The sequence below is a fragment of the Capsicum annuum genome, chromosome 1 (assembly GCF_002878395.1).
Source record: "Capsicum annuum cultivar UCD-10X-F1 chromosome 1, UCD10Xv1.1, whole genome shotgun sequence".
Lineage (NCBI taxonomy): Eukaryota > Viridiplantae > Streptophyta > Magnoliopsida > Solanales > Solanaceae > Capsicum > Capsicum annuum.
Window position 1 is genome coordinate 246,266,635 of NC_061111.1, and position 18,847 is coordinate 246,285,481.

At 31.9% G+C, this 18,847-nt stretch overlaps 1 protein-coding gene across 11 annotated transcripts; it reads right to left on the minus strand.

The window, feature by feature from the left end:
* Nucleotides 1-305: 305 nt before the first annotated feature.
* Nucleotides 306-18,179, minus strand: LOC107849746 (protein DETOXIFICATION 21). 11 transcript variants are annotated; one of them, XM_047409709.1, is made up of 9 exons: nt 18,103-18,179; nt 8,446-8,693; nt 7,256-7,797; nt 6,557-6,643; nt 5,826-5,882; nt 5,273-5,511; nt 4,332-4,450; nt 670-756; nt 306-573 (listed from the first exon to the last, which is right to left on the minus strand). In XM_047409709.1, the coding sequence occupies exons 2-9, from the start codon at nt 8,689-8,691 to the stop codon at nt 496-498; spliced, it is 1,455 nt and encodes a 484-aa protein (XP_047265665.1). In that variant the 5' UTR covers nt 8,692-8,693; nt 18,103-18,179; the 3' UTR covers nt 306-495. The 11 variants fall into 11 exon arrangements, with proteins under 11 accessions (XP_047265665.1, XP_047265650.1, XP_047265660.1 ...); XM_047409694.1 differs by lacking the exon at nt 18,103-18,179 and adding an exon at nt 15,537-15,684; XM_047409704.1 differs by lacking the exon at nt 18,103-18,179 and adding an exon at nt 15,092-15,379.
* Between the last annotated feature and the right edge of the window lie 668 nt (nt 18,180-18,847).

The following is an 18,847-nucleotide window of genomic DNA, read 5'->3' on the forward strand; positions in this document are numbered from 1 at the left end:
TGCTATTGTCCTGTTCATCATCTAGGTTGAAGAGACACAAATCTTTTCGAATAAAGTCTATTGGGTTGAGAGGGTTAACAATTAATACCTTGTCTTTGAAACTTGTTTTATTAGTCCTATGGGATAGATGTAGATACCTCTTTAGGATTTTTTGAACTTCTTGTAGTAGATTTTCCTCCTGAACTTGCATCTCTTCATCCGTCATATCCATTGGATTGTTGTACTTGTGGTTGTTGGAATTTATTATCTTTTGTTTCTCACTCTAGTTTTTTGAGAGAAGACAAAGCATTCTAGTACAAAAGATATACGTTGGTCTGACTCTCCAAAAATATTATTGTATCGGATCCTTCAAAATTATACTAATTTTAGAGGATCCGTCATGCACCCATGGATATTCTTCAAGAGTCCAAGCAACATACAAAAAAGATAACTGAACTTTACTGTACTACAGTTACTTCATACAATGAGAAAATTAATATAATAAGCTATTGTAAGTTAAGCGCCTTGTGATGATGTGGAATTGTTATTCTCTTCTATTGACCACCGTTTAACTCGTTGTTGAGTGAGTGTTACCTAAAAGTAAAACCAATATGTATAATTTTGGTTTGGCATTTAAAAAGACTTTCTCTATAGGCAATTGCATGTTTCTAAGGAAATTGCAAGAATTACCTGTTTATCCCAATCAGTTTTGGAAGTAATAATAAGTAGTACAATGGTTTGAACTAATGTGCCAATCAACATTCCAATCCAAACCCCCTACAAAACAATTCAAAGAATAAATGGTAATGGAGAACAAGTGTGAGTGCATGTACCTCCAAATTGGTCAAAATACTAGAATCTGATAAGGCTGATAGAATTAGAGACGGAATCAAAATTTGTATTGAGAGGATTCAAAAATGCACATGCGAACTAAAATTAAAAGTAATATTAAATTTTCTAAATGTTACAATACCTCTCCCCTTCCTCTTAATTATTTTTTATTAATATGTATTGATATATATCAAAGATAAAAGATAAAAAGACAAAAGATCAAAACCTCATGTTGTCACAATAATTTTAATTACATTACCTCTATAGCTTTCATCCGACCTATCTAAGTATTAATTGTATATCTCTATTCTCTTATAATTATCTCAAAAAAAGAAGAAGAAATTCTCATTCAATAAATGTATAATTGAAAAAGAAAGAAAATAATTATACAAAACAAACATAAAGAGAGAGAATTAAGTATGAAGATGGAAAAAAATTGTTCTAATAAAATTTCGTGCTAGATATGATATAAAATATAACAAATACGTATATTTAGTTCCTAATAATAATATTTAGTGGAAATTTAAATGTTCGGCGTGGAAAGACGCTAAAGAAACTGAGGATACAAATGTATGTTTAGGGTTTATCATCTTCAAACTAACAAATAAAGAGCAACTTTAAAAATTCTCATGCAATATATAGTAAGAACCTAATATTTCTTATCATTCCATAATATGAATCTAATATTTTTATTGTTGCTTAGATGACAAAATTTGTTTTGTAGATTTATAGATTGATTCTTGAATATGCATATCATCTTACTTTTGGGTATAATAACTGAGAAGAGCAAATCGAGCTTGAATAATTTAACATACGATAATCATGTTATTTAGTTATGTATTTAACAAAACTATTAAAAAATGAATGTAAATTTGTAATATGTCAAGGATTTCGTTTCGAAGAAGTGTGATTCATCAACTCCTAAAATCACTTAATGTTCTTTTAGGTAAGTGTTGAAAGACAAAAACATATATATTGTACACGGCAATAATTTCACTTTCAAAAATGAGGTGAACTTTTTTATGTTAATATTCTTAAAAAGTGAATCAAATATGAATTAAATAAAAGTCTAGGACATAATATATATCATGTATTGAAGTTGAAATTTTTATAATCTCACAAATATTTAATAATAATAATAATAATAATAATAATAATAATAATCTCACAAATATTTAATAATAATAATAATAATAGAGAAGATAATTATTGGCCAAACCCATCGGTGGCCCTCTAAACTTGGCACGAACTTTCACTTAGGCACCTCAAGTTGATGTTGTTCACTTTTGACACCTCAAGTAGCCATAAAGTATGTCACTTTTACAACTTTCGACATCAGCACCAGTGAGTGTGTCTCACTCACTGCCAGCGTGGGAAAAACGGCTAATTAATTTGTGCCAACTCATTTAAATTGTCACATCACTATATACACCTATAATAATTTTTTTTATTGAAAAAAGAGATTAAAACACATGGAAAGGGACCAATTATAAAAAGACATTTGTCATTTTTATAAAAATAATTTTTATATAATTAATTTAAATAAAAATATTAATAACCTCACCACCACCACCACCCCACCTTATATCATCTTCCTAACCACCCCAACCCACCCCATATCATCTTCCTCAACCCACCCCACCCCCTAAATCGCTTGCCACCACCCTACCCCCACCCACTCACCCCTTCCATTTGTCCTCTTCAATCCACCAACGCCCGCCACCCCCACCCCCAACATTTTCTTTTCCCTTTTTCTATTCATAGATTTTTCTTCCACACCCACTATCAAATTTTCATTACCACCATAGTATCACAATCACTAAACTCAACCACCGAAGCAATTATCATTGAAACTGTCATCATCAATGGAGGTAGAATTTTTCAGATTCTTGAAGAGTTAATTATCATGTTAATACAATATTTTACTCTTTGTTTTTGAATTAGTAACTCAATTTTTTTGAACTAAAGTCAATTTTATTGAGCATAAATCTCAGAATCTGAATTTTTTTTAAGCATAAATCTCAGAATCTGAAAGCTCAATTTGATTGAGCTTCTTACATGTCTGGAGATGTGTTAAAACCGATGAGCAAGAGAGATGGGGTGAAAAAAATAATATTTAACACAAAATTTGCATCTCCATAAAATAGATGCGGAGGATTATGTATACTTGGGGTGTTTTGGATATTGATTCATAGGTTTGGTGAGGGTGGGGACGCTGGGGTATTTGGAGAAGAAGGAGATTTGATTGGATGAGTGGGTGGGCGCTTGGTATTTGGAGAAGATGATTTTGGTAAGTGGGTGGGAGTGTTTGGAGAAGATGGGTTTTGGGGGGGGAGGGGTGAATGAAGGTGTTTGAATATTTTTTATTTAAAAATTATTTGGATAAAAAAATAGGAGAAGATGGTAAAATTAAATAATAAATGAGCGAAAATACAGCTACCACGCACCAAACCATGAGTGTAATACACTCTCTTTGCTCAATCAGCAAAAAGTGTCAAAGTGACACTTTATGGCTACTTGAGGTGTCAAAAGTGAACAACGTTCACTTGAGGTGCCTAAGTGAAAGTTCGTATCAAGTTCAGAGGGCCACCATGGGTTTGGCCATAATTATTTATAAGATCAATCATGAATATGCTTTTCATCATCGGGCAAAGCGTAGGCCTATTTCCTAGTTATGACACAAACAGAATGGAAGGAATAGCAATTTTGAGTTACTCCTTTTTCTTTTTCAATTTAGAGTTACTTTACTTTTTAGATCATCGAAAAAACGCCATAGTTCTATATTTAGTACGTTCCTTATTTCAGCTTTTTTAACCTTTAATGACACTTCCCTTTTAGAGGAATATTATGACATGTTTAAAATCAGAAGAATCAAAAAATATTTTTTATATGTTATGCTCACTTCTAGTTTTAAAACACAAAATTCAGAATTCCTCTATGTATTCTTAAATTTCATATTCAATCAAATCAAGACGATCATAATATATACTCTTCAGTCAATCTTTTCTTCTTCTTTTTTTCTTTTTGGTTGATAAAAAATTTGGTGGCCGTGATGGGCATTTTATTAATCAAAGGAAAAGAGGCATGCAATCGACTTACTTCCTAGACTAACTAGAGAGAAATTGGGCGGGCGTTCACTTTCAAGGCTTAGGCACCATTTGATCATGAAAATAATAATTTTCTAAGTTAGGTTCAACCTTTCCGATTAATATCAGGTGTTCAATAACAGTAAATTTTAGTACCAATATAAAAAAGGCAGCCCGGTGCATTAAAGCTACGACAATGCGCGGTGTCCGGAAAAGGGCCCCACCACAAGGGTGTATAGTACGCAGCCTTACCTTGCATTTCTATTAGAGGCTGTTTTCAAGGCTTGAACCCGTGACCTTCTGATCACATGACAACAACTTTACCAGTTACTCCAAGACTCCCCTTCAAGTTTTAGTACCAATATCTAAGATAAAAAAATAGAGCAAATTTAAGAGGACTTACTTTAACTAAGAAAAAGGAGAATATACACTTACTCTAACTTGCAATTGCAGAACAAAACCAAGGATTACTCCAATAGGAATTCCAACCAAGTAATAGCATCCAATATTAACATACGCCACAATGCTTTGCCATCCAGCTCCAATAGCCACACCTATACATGGTCTCAAAAGACACAAAAAAGGTAAAAGAGTAAACAATATGTTAAAGTTACTTTTGTAGTGTTTTTTTTTTTTCAACCTTTTGTAGTTGATTATATGTCTTTCTTTTTATATTTAGAAATAATTTAATATAACATTTTAAATTTTAATCTTAATGAGAAGATTTATAGCAACACAACTATTGAAGAGTTAAAAGGAAAAAAATCAATCCGATACATCAAAGCTTTTGCTATCGCAGGGTTCGGATAAGAACCCAACCACAAAAGTCTATTGTACACAACATTATCTTGCATTTCTATAAATCAGTATTGAAGAGCAGGGGCAGCTCTACCTAGTAAAAAAATAGGCGGCCGCCCTAGGCCCTCAAATTTGAGGGGCCTCATTTTTTAAAAGAATATATATATATTTTTTAAAAAAAGAATAAATATTATTTATAAAAAAAAATAATTATTTTATATAAAAGAAAAAATTATTAGAAGAAGTTCATATCTAAAGTACTATGTCTCAAGAAAGATTAAATGCATTGATTATATTATTACTTAAAAATAAATAATTAGAAAAAATCAATTATATAATTTTGAAAATAGAGTTCATTAAAAGAAAATTATTTTTTCTTAAAATTTTAAGGCCTCCGTTTGATTTTAACCCTAAGCATAAATATGCTTCAGCCGCCCTTGTTGAAAAGTACTAGAATAAAATCACAAATTTCAAAAATCTATCCTGTTTTCTTAATTTCATATCCAGTCAAACCATATAATCATAAATTGAGATAGAGCAATAATAGATGGAGAGAAAGGACAAGTAAGCAAACTTACCAGAAAGTACAGGTTGAACACTGTTCAATAGAATTGAAAAAGCCAAGAGAGGTGATAAATAATCTACTGCCTCAACTACATCTTCATTTTTTGTGAAAACATAAGCCAAATGTCCCCTTAGGAAGAAGAAGAATAAAAATAGGATGAAACCAATGGTAGAAGATATTAAGACTATTGTCATTATTGAGAATTTTGCTGCCTTGGAACTTCCTCTTCCCAACTCATTTGCTACTCGTACACTGAAAATTATTCAGCATTGCATAATTAGTGAACATTAATATACATATACTATACGTATAACATATGTATGTATATGTAATGTATAGGCTAATAATCAATATTTTGTGTATATTATGATCATGTTAGTAAACTAGTTGGACGAATTGTACATATTCCAACTCATTTCAATCTAAAAGGATTTTGGACATGTTATTGATCCGCCTATTTATTAGCTGACGCATCCATTCAACACCCCGAATTGCACTGAACTCCAGTAGTTTTTTTGTTTTTTTTTTTGTGAGGAATCAAGTATAATAAACAGAAGGAACTCTACCATGCTGCATTCATGAAGCCAAGAGCTATCATCATTTCCCAACCATTGATGTTAAGGCTGCAAATGGAGGAGGAAACACAAGGGATTAATTAAGACCTAATGTGATACAATGTCTTAACCTAAAGGGATATAATATCGCAACATCAGATTCATATGAATTTAATATGTTAATAGCGTAATTTTATGTGTAAAAATCGATTAAAACTTCAAAAAATAGTAGTTCTGATCAATGGGTATCAAAATCAGTCCGTTAAATTTAAAAATATGATTCCTACATCCGTTCAAGTTCATTTATTGACTCATTCAATTTTGACCTGCTCAATTCAATTTATTTAAAAGTTGGACTGCTTTGTAGATCAAACTGACCCACTAAAGATCTAATCAAAATATTTTCTTTTTTCTTTTAAAAAAAAAAAGATGTTTTGATATTTCAGTCATAATAAAGAGAAAAAAGATTGGTACTTAAACAACTGATGAAAATAAAACTTTGTAAGAATTGAACAGGTAGGTTTATGACCCACGTTTTTTGTCCATTAGCTCTGTTCATTTCAACTCAAGTAATTTTTGGATTGATCAATTACCTGATTATTTATTAGCTCGGCGTATTTTGATCCACTTGAATTCAGTCCAACACACCCATTTAACACCCTTATTCTCAATTTATAACTTAAAAACTATAATGACTTCTATATTAAAATTGGAAAAAGGAAAAGAAAGGCAAAAGAATATACCATATAGAAAGGGCATCAATTTGAATCTTAGCATTTTTGAAGTTTCCAGTAAGTAGAACCAGTATACTGTTGTACCAGAGCTCCACACTTGTACCGAAAAATCAAATAAGGTTATATTAGTTTTATTTTGTAATCAAACATATTCATAAGAAAATAAATACAGATATTAAAACTTAGATAGTTGGGTTGGTTAGGCTACGGCCCTCTTATTTAGCTCATTTTGACCGGGACCGTCTCAACCGAAGTAATCTTTATTCGTCTACTTATTAACTTAACTTATTTTAATTTGTAGTCCAACTCCTTTATTTGATGTCTCTACAAATAACTCTGAGCTACCATGTGCAAGTGAAAGGTATAGATTCACCAAGTCATGACATTTGAGTATGCTAAATTACACTGATAATGTAAATAAAGACCTATAGGAAATATCCTCCCTTGCCCATAAAAATAGGATAAGATCTGCATATACCAACTTTTTTTCTAGATCTCATTTATGGAATCACAATGGGTATGTTATCATTGTTATGCTAGTAGTATAATAATTTATAAATTTGATTTTTGTGCACTGTTAGAGTACAAAATATTCTACACTATCACGTAAACTTTAACGGCTATTGCAGGTTACCCAATTCTTTTTTCTTTTTCAATTTTTATGTAAAACTGAAACTCAAAATTTATATTGCAAGTGCATAGACTCACCAAAGCATGACACCAGATGACAGAGAAAGCTTGACAGCAGGCCACAAATCCTTGAAAGCCAAGAATGTAAAACCAGTCCAAGTATCTTTGCACCATCCACCCATAATAAATACCAATTGGCCAATATTAGGTATCCAAAAGGCCAAAATTGTTGATACCATAGCACCAGATAGCCCAAACTTAAACTTGATTGTCAAAAGCCAAGACAAAAAAACATGGATTATTAGTGTAATTGCAGCTAAGTATGCAATAATCATGTTCTTGCTTTGTGCTTGAAGGTACATTTGGCAAGTGAAGGACACAACATAGGCATATAACACTGGGATTAACCAAAATGAAACTATTCCAGCCACTTGTGCAATGTCATCTTGTTGGCCTAATGCTTTCAAAATTGGAGTTGTAAATAGAAATATAGGGAGTAAAAGTGTTGTGGTAATTATTAGGACAATCCATGATCTTTGAATATGTAAGCCAAGCATTTGGTATTGTTTTGCTCCATATGATTGCCCACATAGTGTCTCTAGTGCACTTGCCATACCTAACTGCATGCACATCAAATTAACAACATAATTTATTTGAAGAACTCCAAAGTTAAATGGCACATTTATGTATTAGATGCCTTTAAAATATAATTAGTTAAAGTTTATCAGCTTGATTGATGAAAATCGAAACAAACAACATATTCAGAGTACGCACCTCAGATGAAGTAGAGAGATTGGTTCCGATAGACCCCCGACTCAGGAAAAATAATAGCATAACAAATAAAAAACACATAAAAGAACACATAACTCGCCGCTAGATAATAAAGAAAACAAGACACCCACAAGATAATACTATAAACTATCTACAAAATCAAAGACATTATCGGAACACCACGAACAAGCAACTACAGACGTAGATACAAATAAAAGTGCTCTTACCTACCATTACGGACGAACTCCCACCCACTAACCCTCTACCCTAATCCGCGTCCTCCAAACCCTCCTATCAAGGATCATGACCTCCGTAAGCTGTAACTGCTTCATATCATGCCTAATCACATCCTTCAATTATTTCTCCGGTCTATCTCTACCCCACCTAAAACCATCCATACCAGTCTCTCACACCTCCAAACTGAAGCATCGAAACATGACAAATAATTTGAAACGGACTGGAAAAGAGAAAGAGGTGTGTCAGATTGAAAAACTTACAAGGATGCCATTGCAAAATCTGATGAGAACAGTCAAAACCAGTGAATAAGCAGCAAGTTCAGTGGCTCCAATATGACCAATAAAAGCTAAGCTTATTATATTAACTCCAAATGTTGAAAATCTTGTAAATATTGCTGGACCTGCTACTACCCATAATTTCTTGTTTTCATTTAATATTATGTCTATCAATTTCTCTTCTTGATCCTCTCCATTATTAATCAGCCTCTCACTCAGATCATCAGCCATTTCTGCAACATAAAAAAAATGTAAAATAAATGTTGATCAGTTGCAATGTCGGAGGCAGAATTTCCAACAAAAATATTCAGCATCTCATATATATACATATATACCAAAGGATCTTGTATATACAGTGTGAATATTTAGTGAATGAACCTCCTTCTGTCCCTCTACCTTTGGCCTTACTAGGTTATATAGGGAATACTAAAAGGTAAGAAACACATAAATTTACTAGGGCTTGGCGGTCAATCAAGTGAAATGAAATCTATGAGAAATATGCGTTCAATAATCTCAGTAGGGTAAAAACAAAACAGAAAAAAAAAATACTTCTTGATTTCTCTCAATTTGTGAAGACATTGCGATATATAGTTTCTCTTGCTTAAGTATATTGCTCTTTTGTGGAGACTTGAAGCAATAATTTGGACAACAACATATAAATTGTCTTATATGTAAGGAGATTACTCATTTATTTTTTATCTGATTTAGGACTCTTCAACAACCAGTCTCATGCCCAAGCCTAGATATTTAGTGTATGGTTAATTTAATGTGAGCTTTCAACATCCATATATAATAATTGAAATATTTTCTGCTCTGATACTATTTTAAGAATAGATTTAATGAGAAAAGAATTGTACAAATCCATACATGAAGACTAACTATTCCCTTTTTATCTGATACGAGATATTTCAACACTCCTAAAATCTTACTTATCATCATTCTATGATTATATCATAGCTACGATTGATGTTAGCGTTTCAATATTCCTTTTTTTAATACACAGTCAAATATATTACTAATAAAAATTAATATGCATCAGTACATAGTAGTGGCATAGGGCGAAACATCCACTAGAAATGTTATGTGAAGGGGATATTAATACATCCATCAGTATATTAGGGATCTTTTGGTACGAGGCATAGAAGATAACTAATTTTAGAATGAGTTTATCTCATATTTCGTTGGGATAAAATCACGGAATAACTTATTCCGAAATTAGTTATTCCTGAATTGTTCTGTTTTTTTAAACCTCACATTGAGGATGAAATAACAATTTTGAAATGACTAATCTTAAAACAAATAATTTTGAAATAACTTGTTCCCCAACCAAACGAACCCCTGCAATTATGCATGTAGCAGGTGGCCTGTTTAATATTCCAACCAACATTTATATTTAATTATTTTTTAAAATTTTGTACTTTGCACTAATACGTATTTCAATGATCACGATTTTTTTTCTCATTTGATGTTTGGTGCCTGTATTAGAGTTCTTGTTGGGTTCAAAGTATATGAAAAAGTGTGAATGAAAAATGGAGGAAAAATGGTGGAAAGAAGGGAGACACTAATTTAGAAAGTTTACTCCCAAATTGAAAAGTTTACTCTTTCTCCCACATTGGTGGAAGAAGAGAACTTGTGAGTGTTTAAACTAAGGAACACTTACTCCATATGATAAGTGAGGCAAGAAATAAGAGATGTATCGCGTTGTAGAAAATCAGTTAGAGAAAAAGATAAAAATGATAAGAATTGATAGGAGCGGAGAATATGAATTTCCCATCGCCGAAATATGTGTAGAGAATGAAATTGTCCATCAAAATACGGCCCCGTATTCACTTCTATCTAACGGAATTGTGGAAAGAAAAAACTGAACTTTGAAAAAAATGATGAATGTCTTGCTTATAAGTTCCAGTTTACCGCAAAACTTGTGGGGGAGGCTATCCTTACAGCCAATCATATACTCAACAGAGTTTCCCATAGTAAGACACAATCAATTCCTTATGAAAAATGGAAAGGAAAGAAACCCAACTTGAAATATTTTAAAGTATGGGGGTGTCTAGCAAAGGTCCAAGTTCTTATGCCTAAAAGAGTTAAGATAGGACCTAAGACAGTGGACTGTGTGTTCATAGGATATGCAAAAAATAGTAAAGTATGTCGGTTTTTGGTTCATAAATTCGAACATCCGGATATAAATGAAAATACGGTAATTGAATCAGATAATGTTGAATTCTTTGAAAACCTTTACCCATATAAAACTAGACATGAACAGTCTAGTGGAAAATCTAAACGACCTCGAGATGAACTAAGTGAGAATGTACATAATGAAGAGAATCCAAGATGTAGTACACGTCAAAGAACTTCTACTACGTTTGGATTGGATTTTGTAATATTTCTCTTAGAAAATAAGCCTCAAATATTTGAAGAAGCGATGTCGTCATCAAACTCATCCTTTTGGAAAGAGGTAGTCAATAGTGAGATTGATTCAATCTTAAGCAACCATACTTAGGAATTGGTTGATCTTCCTCCAGGAAATAAACCTTTAGGTTCTAAATGGATCTTTAAAAACAAAATGAAGCGGATGATACTATTGACAAATACAAGGCAAGACTTGTAGTAAAAGGCTTCAAACAAAAAGAAGATCTTGATTACTTTAATACATACTCGACAGTAACAAGGATAACATCGATTTGAATGTTAATTGCCTTGGCGGCGGTATATGGTCTTGAAATCCATCAAATGGATGTGAAAACCGCATTCCTAAACGGAGAATTAGAGAAAGAAATTTACATGGAATAGTCTGAAGGTTTTATGGTTCCAAGAAAGGAGAATAAGGTGTGTAAACTTATTAAGTCGTTGTATGGACTAAAGCAAGCACCTAAACAATGGCATGCGAAGTTTGACCAAACCATGTTGGCAAATGGGTTCAAGATAAATGAATGTGATAAATGTATTTATATTAAAGACACTCCAAATCACCAAGTCATGGTTTGTTTATATGTGGATGATATGTTGATCATCAGTAGAGACATTTCTGATATAAATGCAACGAAACGAATGCTCGAGAGCAAGTTTAATATATAAGACCTTGGAGTTGCGGATGTGATTTTAGGTATAAGAATCCATAGAACTCCACAAGGGTTGGCATTATCCCAGTCTCACTATATCTAAAGGTACTTGACAAATTCAAGTATATGAAATTCGGTACTGCCAAGACTCATTTGGATGTGAGCTTTGCACTTTGAAAGAATGAAGGTGAAAGTGACTCACAATTGGAGTACGCAAGAGTATTGGGATGTTTAATGTATATAATAAATTGTACACGATCAGACATAGCATGCGCTATTAGTAAATTGAGTCGGTACACGAGTAATCCCAACAAAACTCATTGGATGGCAATGAAAAGAGTTTTGGGGTATCTTAAATACACTCAAGACTATGCCTTGCATTATAATAAATATCTTGCGGTACTTGAAGGATATAGTGATGCAAATTGAATCACCGGATTGAACGAAGTAAAATCCACAAGTGGATATGTATTTGCTATTGGTGGAGGAGCAGTCTCTTGAAAATCATCCAAACAGACTTGTATTGCTCGCTCTACAATGAAATCTGAATTTATCGCATTGGATAAAGCCGGTGAAGAAGCAGAATGGCTCCGAAATTTATTGGAAGATTTTCATTATTGGTCCAAACCAGTGGCACCAGTATGTATACACTGTGATAGCCAAGCGGCAATAGGTAGGGCAGGGAGCATGATGTACAACGGTAAATCTCATCACATACGACGAAGACATAATACTGTTAGGGAACTTCTGTCTAGTGAAATTATCACTATTGACTATGTAAAGTCAAAGGATAATGTTTCGGATCCACTTACAAAAGGCCTATCTAGAGAAGGAGTGGAAAGGACATCCAAGGGAATGGGTTTAAGGCCTAGGACGAGTCAGCATGGCGGTAACTCTACTTAGCAGACTGGACATCCCAAGAGCTAGGTTCAAAGAGATCAAACAAAGTTGTGTCTGACAGGTTCAACATTGTCAATTACCCAACTCATTCTCATGATGTAGACAATGTGTAGTGAACAAGCATAAAACTTAAAGTGAAAAGTCTTTTAATGATTATCTAAATTCGGCAGATTTGACCAAATAGTTTAATCTATAGGATTGAACATTTAGAAATCACCTATGTGAGAGCGAAGTGGAAGCCGCTTCAAGGAGAATGTTAGTAAAGGCCTATTCTCTAAGCTCTCATGAAATCGGAATGTGTTTATGGCTGAAAAGAATAAAACCGTGAGAACCATAAACGGTAAAAGGCTGGTTGTGTGACATGTGTTGTCTAGGAGTACACTAAAGCTCGACAGTTCAAAGATATAAAATCTACCGATTGACCGAGTGCAACCGATGAAAGTTCACTATGGAAAGTTCAAAGGGAAACCCACTTATCCAGATGCAATCAGTCTTTGCTTGATGATCACACATTTGTCCGTAAAAATTTTACAAAAAGAAATAGTCATTTTCCTTTCATGTGGGGGATTGTTGGGTTCAAATTATATGAAAAAAGTGTGAATGAAAAATGAAGGAAAAATGGTGGAGAGAAGGGAGACACTAATTTAAAAAGTGTACTCCCAAATTGGAATGTTCACTATTTCTCCCGCATTGGTAAAAGAAGAGAACTTGTGGATATTTAAAATAAGGAACACTTACTCCACATGGTAAGTGAGGCAAGAAATAAGAGATATCTCGCGCCGTCGTCATCGTCGCTCGACTTCGAATTTGGATTTGTCAAATGATCGATCGATGAGATCTATCTTTTTAGACTAAATTTATTTGACAGAAATTTAATCCTAAGGAAAAATAAAAACGCAGTAAATTTTTCTGTATTTTGATCCTTCAATTATATGCATGCACGCAGCATTTCGAACTGATGCTTCAGAAGGATGCACTGTTTCGAACTGATACTTTAGAAAGATGCAATTCTTCAACAAAATGACACACTGATTCATGAAATGGTTTGCCTGTTCGAAAAAGATACAATCTTTGGACGAACAGACATGATTATTCAAGAAAGGTCACACCTTTTAAGTGAACCATTTCCACTTTTTAGAAAAGGCATATGAAGGCTATATAAACCTGCTTTCATCCACAAGTTTAAACACGAATTTTCTGAATTACAAACTCTCTTCTTGTCTTCAAAACATTTTGTGTAATCATTCAAACTGTTGAGTGAGTTTGTTGAATCCAATAATTTGAGGTACCACTATTGTTCGGATTGAAGGATATTTTATCCTGGGAGAAAGATTCCATAACCTCGGGTACTGTGAGGAAAATTATTCCTTAAGGACACTCTGTGAAGTCGGGGGACTTGGCCTTACAAATTCTATTTCATCTATTTTCTGAAAATAAACACACTTCTTAGACGGATGATTCATAATCTAGTGTTGAAGGTGTAAAGTAACTTCAAAAGTGTTCTTGTCTTACACTTGAACTAGAGTTAAAGTTGGTGTTGCATGTATACAGATTCTTGTACCCGAACACCATAAAATAACAGTTCTAACTACTTCGAATCTGGGCTCATTCTAGGGGTAGCGCTACCAACAGAATTTTTTTCATACCTAGAATTCGAACCTGAGACCATTAATAGTGGGTGGAGCAGTGGCGGAGCCACATTAAATTCAAGGGGTTCATCCGAACCCCTTTCGTCGAAAAATTATACTATTTTTGTATGGTCAAAGTTTTTTTATTATCTATATATATAGTAGATGTTGAACCCTCTTCGACTAGTCCGTATATTTACTTCTGAACTTTCTCAATAAAAATTCTGGCTCCACTACTATATGGAGCAATCCCACCATTATATAACAACTCATGTTGGTAATCAAGAAAAGTTATGTGACTTTACACATACAATATCTTTGACTAAAATATTTTAGTTATTCACAAGATTCAAACTCAAAATCTTCAATCAACGATCTCATTTTACTCCATAAAATCTATTGATAGAAATGGGTGTATTGATTTAAATATACTGGACCTGCCACTACCCATAATTTCTTGTTTTCATTTAATATCATGTCTTACAATTTCTCTTCTTGATCCTCTCCATTATTAATCAGCCTCTCACACAGATCATTAGTGATGGAGACAATATTTTCATCAAGATAATTCATCATTTGTTATAATATACACAAGAAAAGCCTGCAGTGGAGATGTGTCATGTTTGCTAATGCATCCAAGCCTAAATCCATTTTCACAATGTGGCTGCAGCATCATGCAAAAATGCTTATCAATAACAACAACATACTCAGTGTATTTCCATAAAATGGAATCTAGAGAAAGTATGGTGTATGCAGTCCATACCACTACCTCAGACGAAGTAGAAAGGTTGTTTCTGATAGACCACATCACCGGCTCATGAAAAATAACTGTATAACAATCAGAAAACATAAAGACAAACAATAAAATGGGGTAACACACCATTGGATAATAAAAGAAATAAGACACCCACAAAGTAATACTATGAACTATCTATCCGAAATCACAAACATCTCCAAAATAACACGAATAAAAAACTACAAGACACATGCATAATATTATGATTACAGATATATCGATAAACAAAGCACTCCTCCACAGCATACCAAGGATAGATTATTGCAGTGGGGGGTTGTTGTGAATGCTATTTGTTTGATGTGTCAAAGAGCACCTGAAACCAGGGATTTATTTATGTGTTGTGACTTCATAAAACAACTGTGGGCTAGAATGTTATTATCATGGATGCACAGGCAGCAGCAGCAGCAAAGTAACACCAATTGGAAGGATCATATAAAGGGGATTATTCAGAATGCAAACATTGGATAACTAATCGCAGGATAAGTTATTTCATGCATTTTTTTTCCAATCAAACATTGGATAAGCTCATTATAAAATTAATTTCGAGATTAATTATTCTTTATTTCTGATACTAAACGAGGCGCAAGGAATAAAGAGGGGTGCAAGAGAATAAAGAGGAAGTTTTTTTTAAAGGCATTATGGATGGATCGTTAGAAATTGGTATTGACAAAAGGAAATAGTAGAATAACTCACCTGCTGATTTTGAAGACTTGAAGCAAATAATTTGGACAGCAGCAAATAAATAAATTAGGAAACCACCAAATCTAGAAGATAAAGTGATATAGAACAATATTTATATTTCTATTGTATTCTATTTTCTTTTCTTTTCTTTTCTTTCTACTATTTTATTTCTTTTCTATTTTCTTTTGTATTATATGGGAAGAGACGATTTCTGCATGTTAAATTAGCATCAATAAATTTCAAAATATGGGTATTTTGGTGATTTCCATATATTGATAATATGTATTGTTTTGACCATTGATATCGTATATATTGGTAATTTCTACCGGATAACTCTTGTCAAATGGTGAAGGCACAACAAGTGCAAATCTTGATAACATGTATAATTTTTAGGGGTATTATTAATTATTGTATTATTTTGTGGCTGATTATTATTTTTTAGTAGATGTTATATTATTCCCTTCTTAACTAGTTGTCATATTTTTTCATTGTTTTTCTTATTTTTTTACTTGAATTTGCTACACTTGGGTCGAGGGTCTTTTGGTAACAACCCCTCTACCTCTTCGAGATAGGAGTAAAATCTATATATATTTTATCCTACCATCAGACCTCACTTGGAAAATTTTGGTGAAATATTATTGTTGTTATTGGCATTTTTAGGTCTTGTTTGATTTGTGATTTGATTTTAATGGGTGTTTCCCTTGCTTTGGATCATCAAACAAGTTACATGCTATTAAAAGGAATAAACTAGTTACTCAATTAGGTGAGAATCCTTCAAATCTTAAAAATTGGGTAAAAGGAACAAAAAAAAACAAATCAATTTTCTTTTAAATATTTTCGCTTCAACAATTAAAAAGGTTGTCTCAGCAACTAGAGAAGTTGTCTCAACACTATCAAAATTGTTTGACAACTTTTTAAAGTTGTTCAACAACTATCAAAGTTGTTCGATAATTTTGTAAAGTTATTCGACAATTTTGCAAAGTTGTTGGAAAACTTTGATAGTTGTTGGAACAACTAATACAGTTGTCGAACAACTGCTAGTTATTTAAGCGACTTTATTTTTTTAACTTTATAATATTGTGGGACCCACTTGTCCCATTTTTTAATTAAAGAATTGAGAGGGTCTTTAGGGAATCCGGCTCCTCTTCATTTCTCTTCTCTCCAATATTTTCAAGTTCTTGCTTGGATTGAAGACACATGTCATAGTTAAAATTAATGGTTGAGATTTAATTAATTAAACCATAGTTATCTACTTTTCATATTTTAGTTATATTTCTTCCTTAAATATCCATTATATCTTTTACTCGATATTTTAAAAAAAAAATACTGCCACAAATATATATTAAAAAAATTTCCTAAATATATTTTTTAAATCATAATAGTTAAAATTTTAATTTTTATAGTTGAGAATTCAAACCGAAAGAGTTACATAAAGAAATATAATAGATTTATTTGGCACACTCTTTATATTTGATTTGGCACATAAAAAAATAAATTAGAAAAACTTCAAGCCACGACCATTATATTTTTTTATTTGAAAAACGCTACTTACGAAAAATGGCAAGCATTAGCAAAAAAAAAAAAAGTATAAAGAAAATATAATGAATTTATTTGGCACAATCTTTAAATTTGATTCGGCACACATATAATGAATTTATTTGGCACATAAAGAAAATAAAATTAGAAAAACTCCACACCACAATCTTTATTTTTTTTATTCGAAAAATATTACTCAAGAAAAATGACAAACATTAGTAAAAAAAAAAAAAAAAAGTAAAAACTCAGAAAATTGTTCAAGGATAAAAAGTCAATAGTTTAATATATTCAAGAATAATTTATTAGATTGTTAAAAATATTTAATTAAATTTCAACCATTAATTTTAAATTCTGATATGTGTCTTCAATCCAAATAAAAATTTAAAAAAATTGAAGAGAAGGAAAATGAAAAGGAGCCGAATCCGGTCTAAGGGCTCATTTTTCTCCTCGTAGACTTGATCTGAGTCTTTCTGATGTTGTGTGTGGTATTTTAGAAAGGGGTTTTACAGATTTGGTTGATTCTTGAAGAAATAAAATTGATTCTTTTTAAAGTATGGCACCAACATTGTGCTGAGCTTTTTAATCATTAAATTAAATTATATAAATGAAACGATTTAGGTGTTGTAAGATACTTCTTCCATTTTAAAATAAGTGAATTATTGGGGTATTTATTGATGTTTCAAAATAAGTGAATCATTAATTTTTTTTCAAATTTATCCTTATGATTTAACAATAAATTAATTTTTGAAAAGATATCATAAGGTCAGTTTTTTCTTTTTAGAAGAGTAAAAATAAAAAATTATATTAAATTTATGCCTTTAATATTTTTTTTCTAATTTATGTATCAAAATCTAACTATTCATTTATATAAATGAAACGAAGGGAGTATCATCAAATATGTGAATAAAGTAGGTACTAGACTTAATAATTAGTGCGTGCAAGATGAACTACACACAGTCGTTATAAATAAAAAATATAGAGAGTTTATAATCACAACTATCAAATTAAATAACTCAAAGAGAGAAATTGTAGAATAACTCACCTGCTGATTTTGAAGACTTGAAGCAAATGATTTGGAAAGCAACAACGCTAGATATAGAAGATAAAGTGAGAAAAAATAATATATAAATATACCCTAAATTTTATATCAAATTATAACTTTAACCTTAAAATTTGATAGTGCACAAATAGAACCATTAACTATTTAAAATCTGAACAAATATGACCTCCGATTTTGCAACCCCCATGCGTGATTTCAATCGCGCCTATGTGAAAAGGTAATCCAATCACACGTTGTCACATCATTAATAGGACTGATTTGGAGGGAGGTCATATTTGTACAGTTATAAATAGTTAAAGATTATATTTTTACACTATCAAAGTTTTATTTTTTTATTAAAACGATGTTATTTTTTATTATTATCATTATTATTATAATTTATTATATAACTAATCAGAGCATAACTTCTTTCTCTAACATTATAAATTAGAAAAAATGTCACTTTATGTAAATAGTACCTCTTTACATCCAAGTGTGTAATAATTACGTGTTAGGTGACTTACTTTAATTCCTTTTAAAAAGAGGTGACGTACTTTAATCCTCTTTAATTGTCAAGATGTCAACATCTGTCACTTTCTGTTCAAAAGGAAAATTCAGAAATGAAAATACATAAATTTTGTGGATCAAAAAATTTTGAGTTCCTCAGTTTATGAGAGAAAAAATAAATTTAGGGTCATTTTGGTGTAACGGATAAGAAAAAATAATCGTGACATAAGTTTTAATGTCC

Bases quoted from the DNA above. Each gene is read 5' to 3' on its own strand.
- LOC107849746 (XM_047409692.1), bottom strand. The intron at 5,512-5,825 runs GTAGAGTTCCTT...AATAATTTTCAG, and splicing joins GGCTTCATGAATGCAGCATG to TGTACGAGTAGCAAATGAGT. The intron at 4,451-5,272 runs GTAAGTTTGCTT...GACCATGTATAG, and splicing joins TGTTCAACCTGTACTTTCTG to GTGTGGCTATTGGAGCTGGA.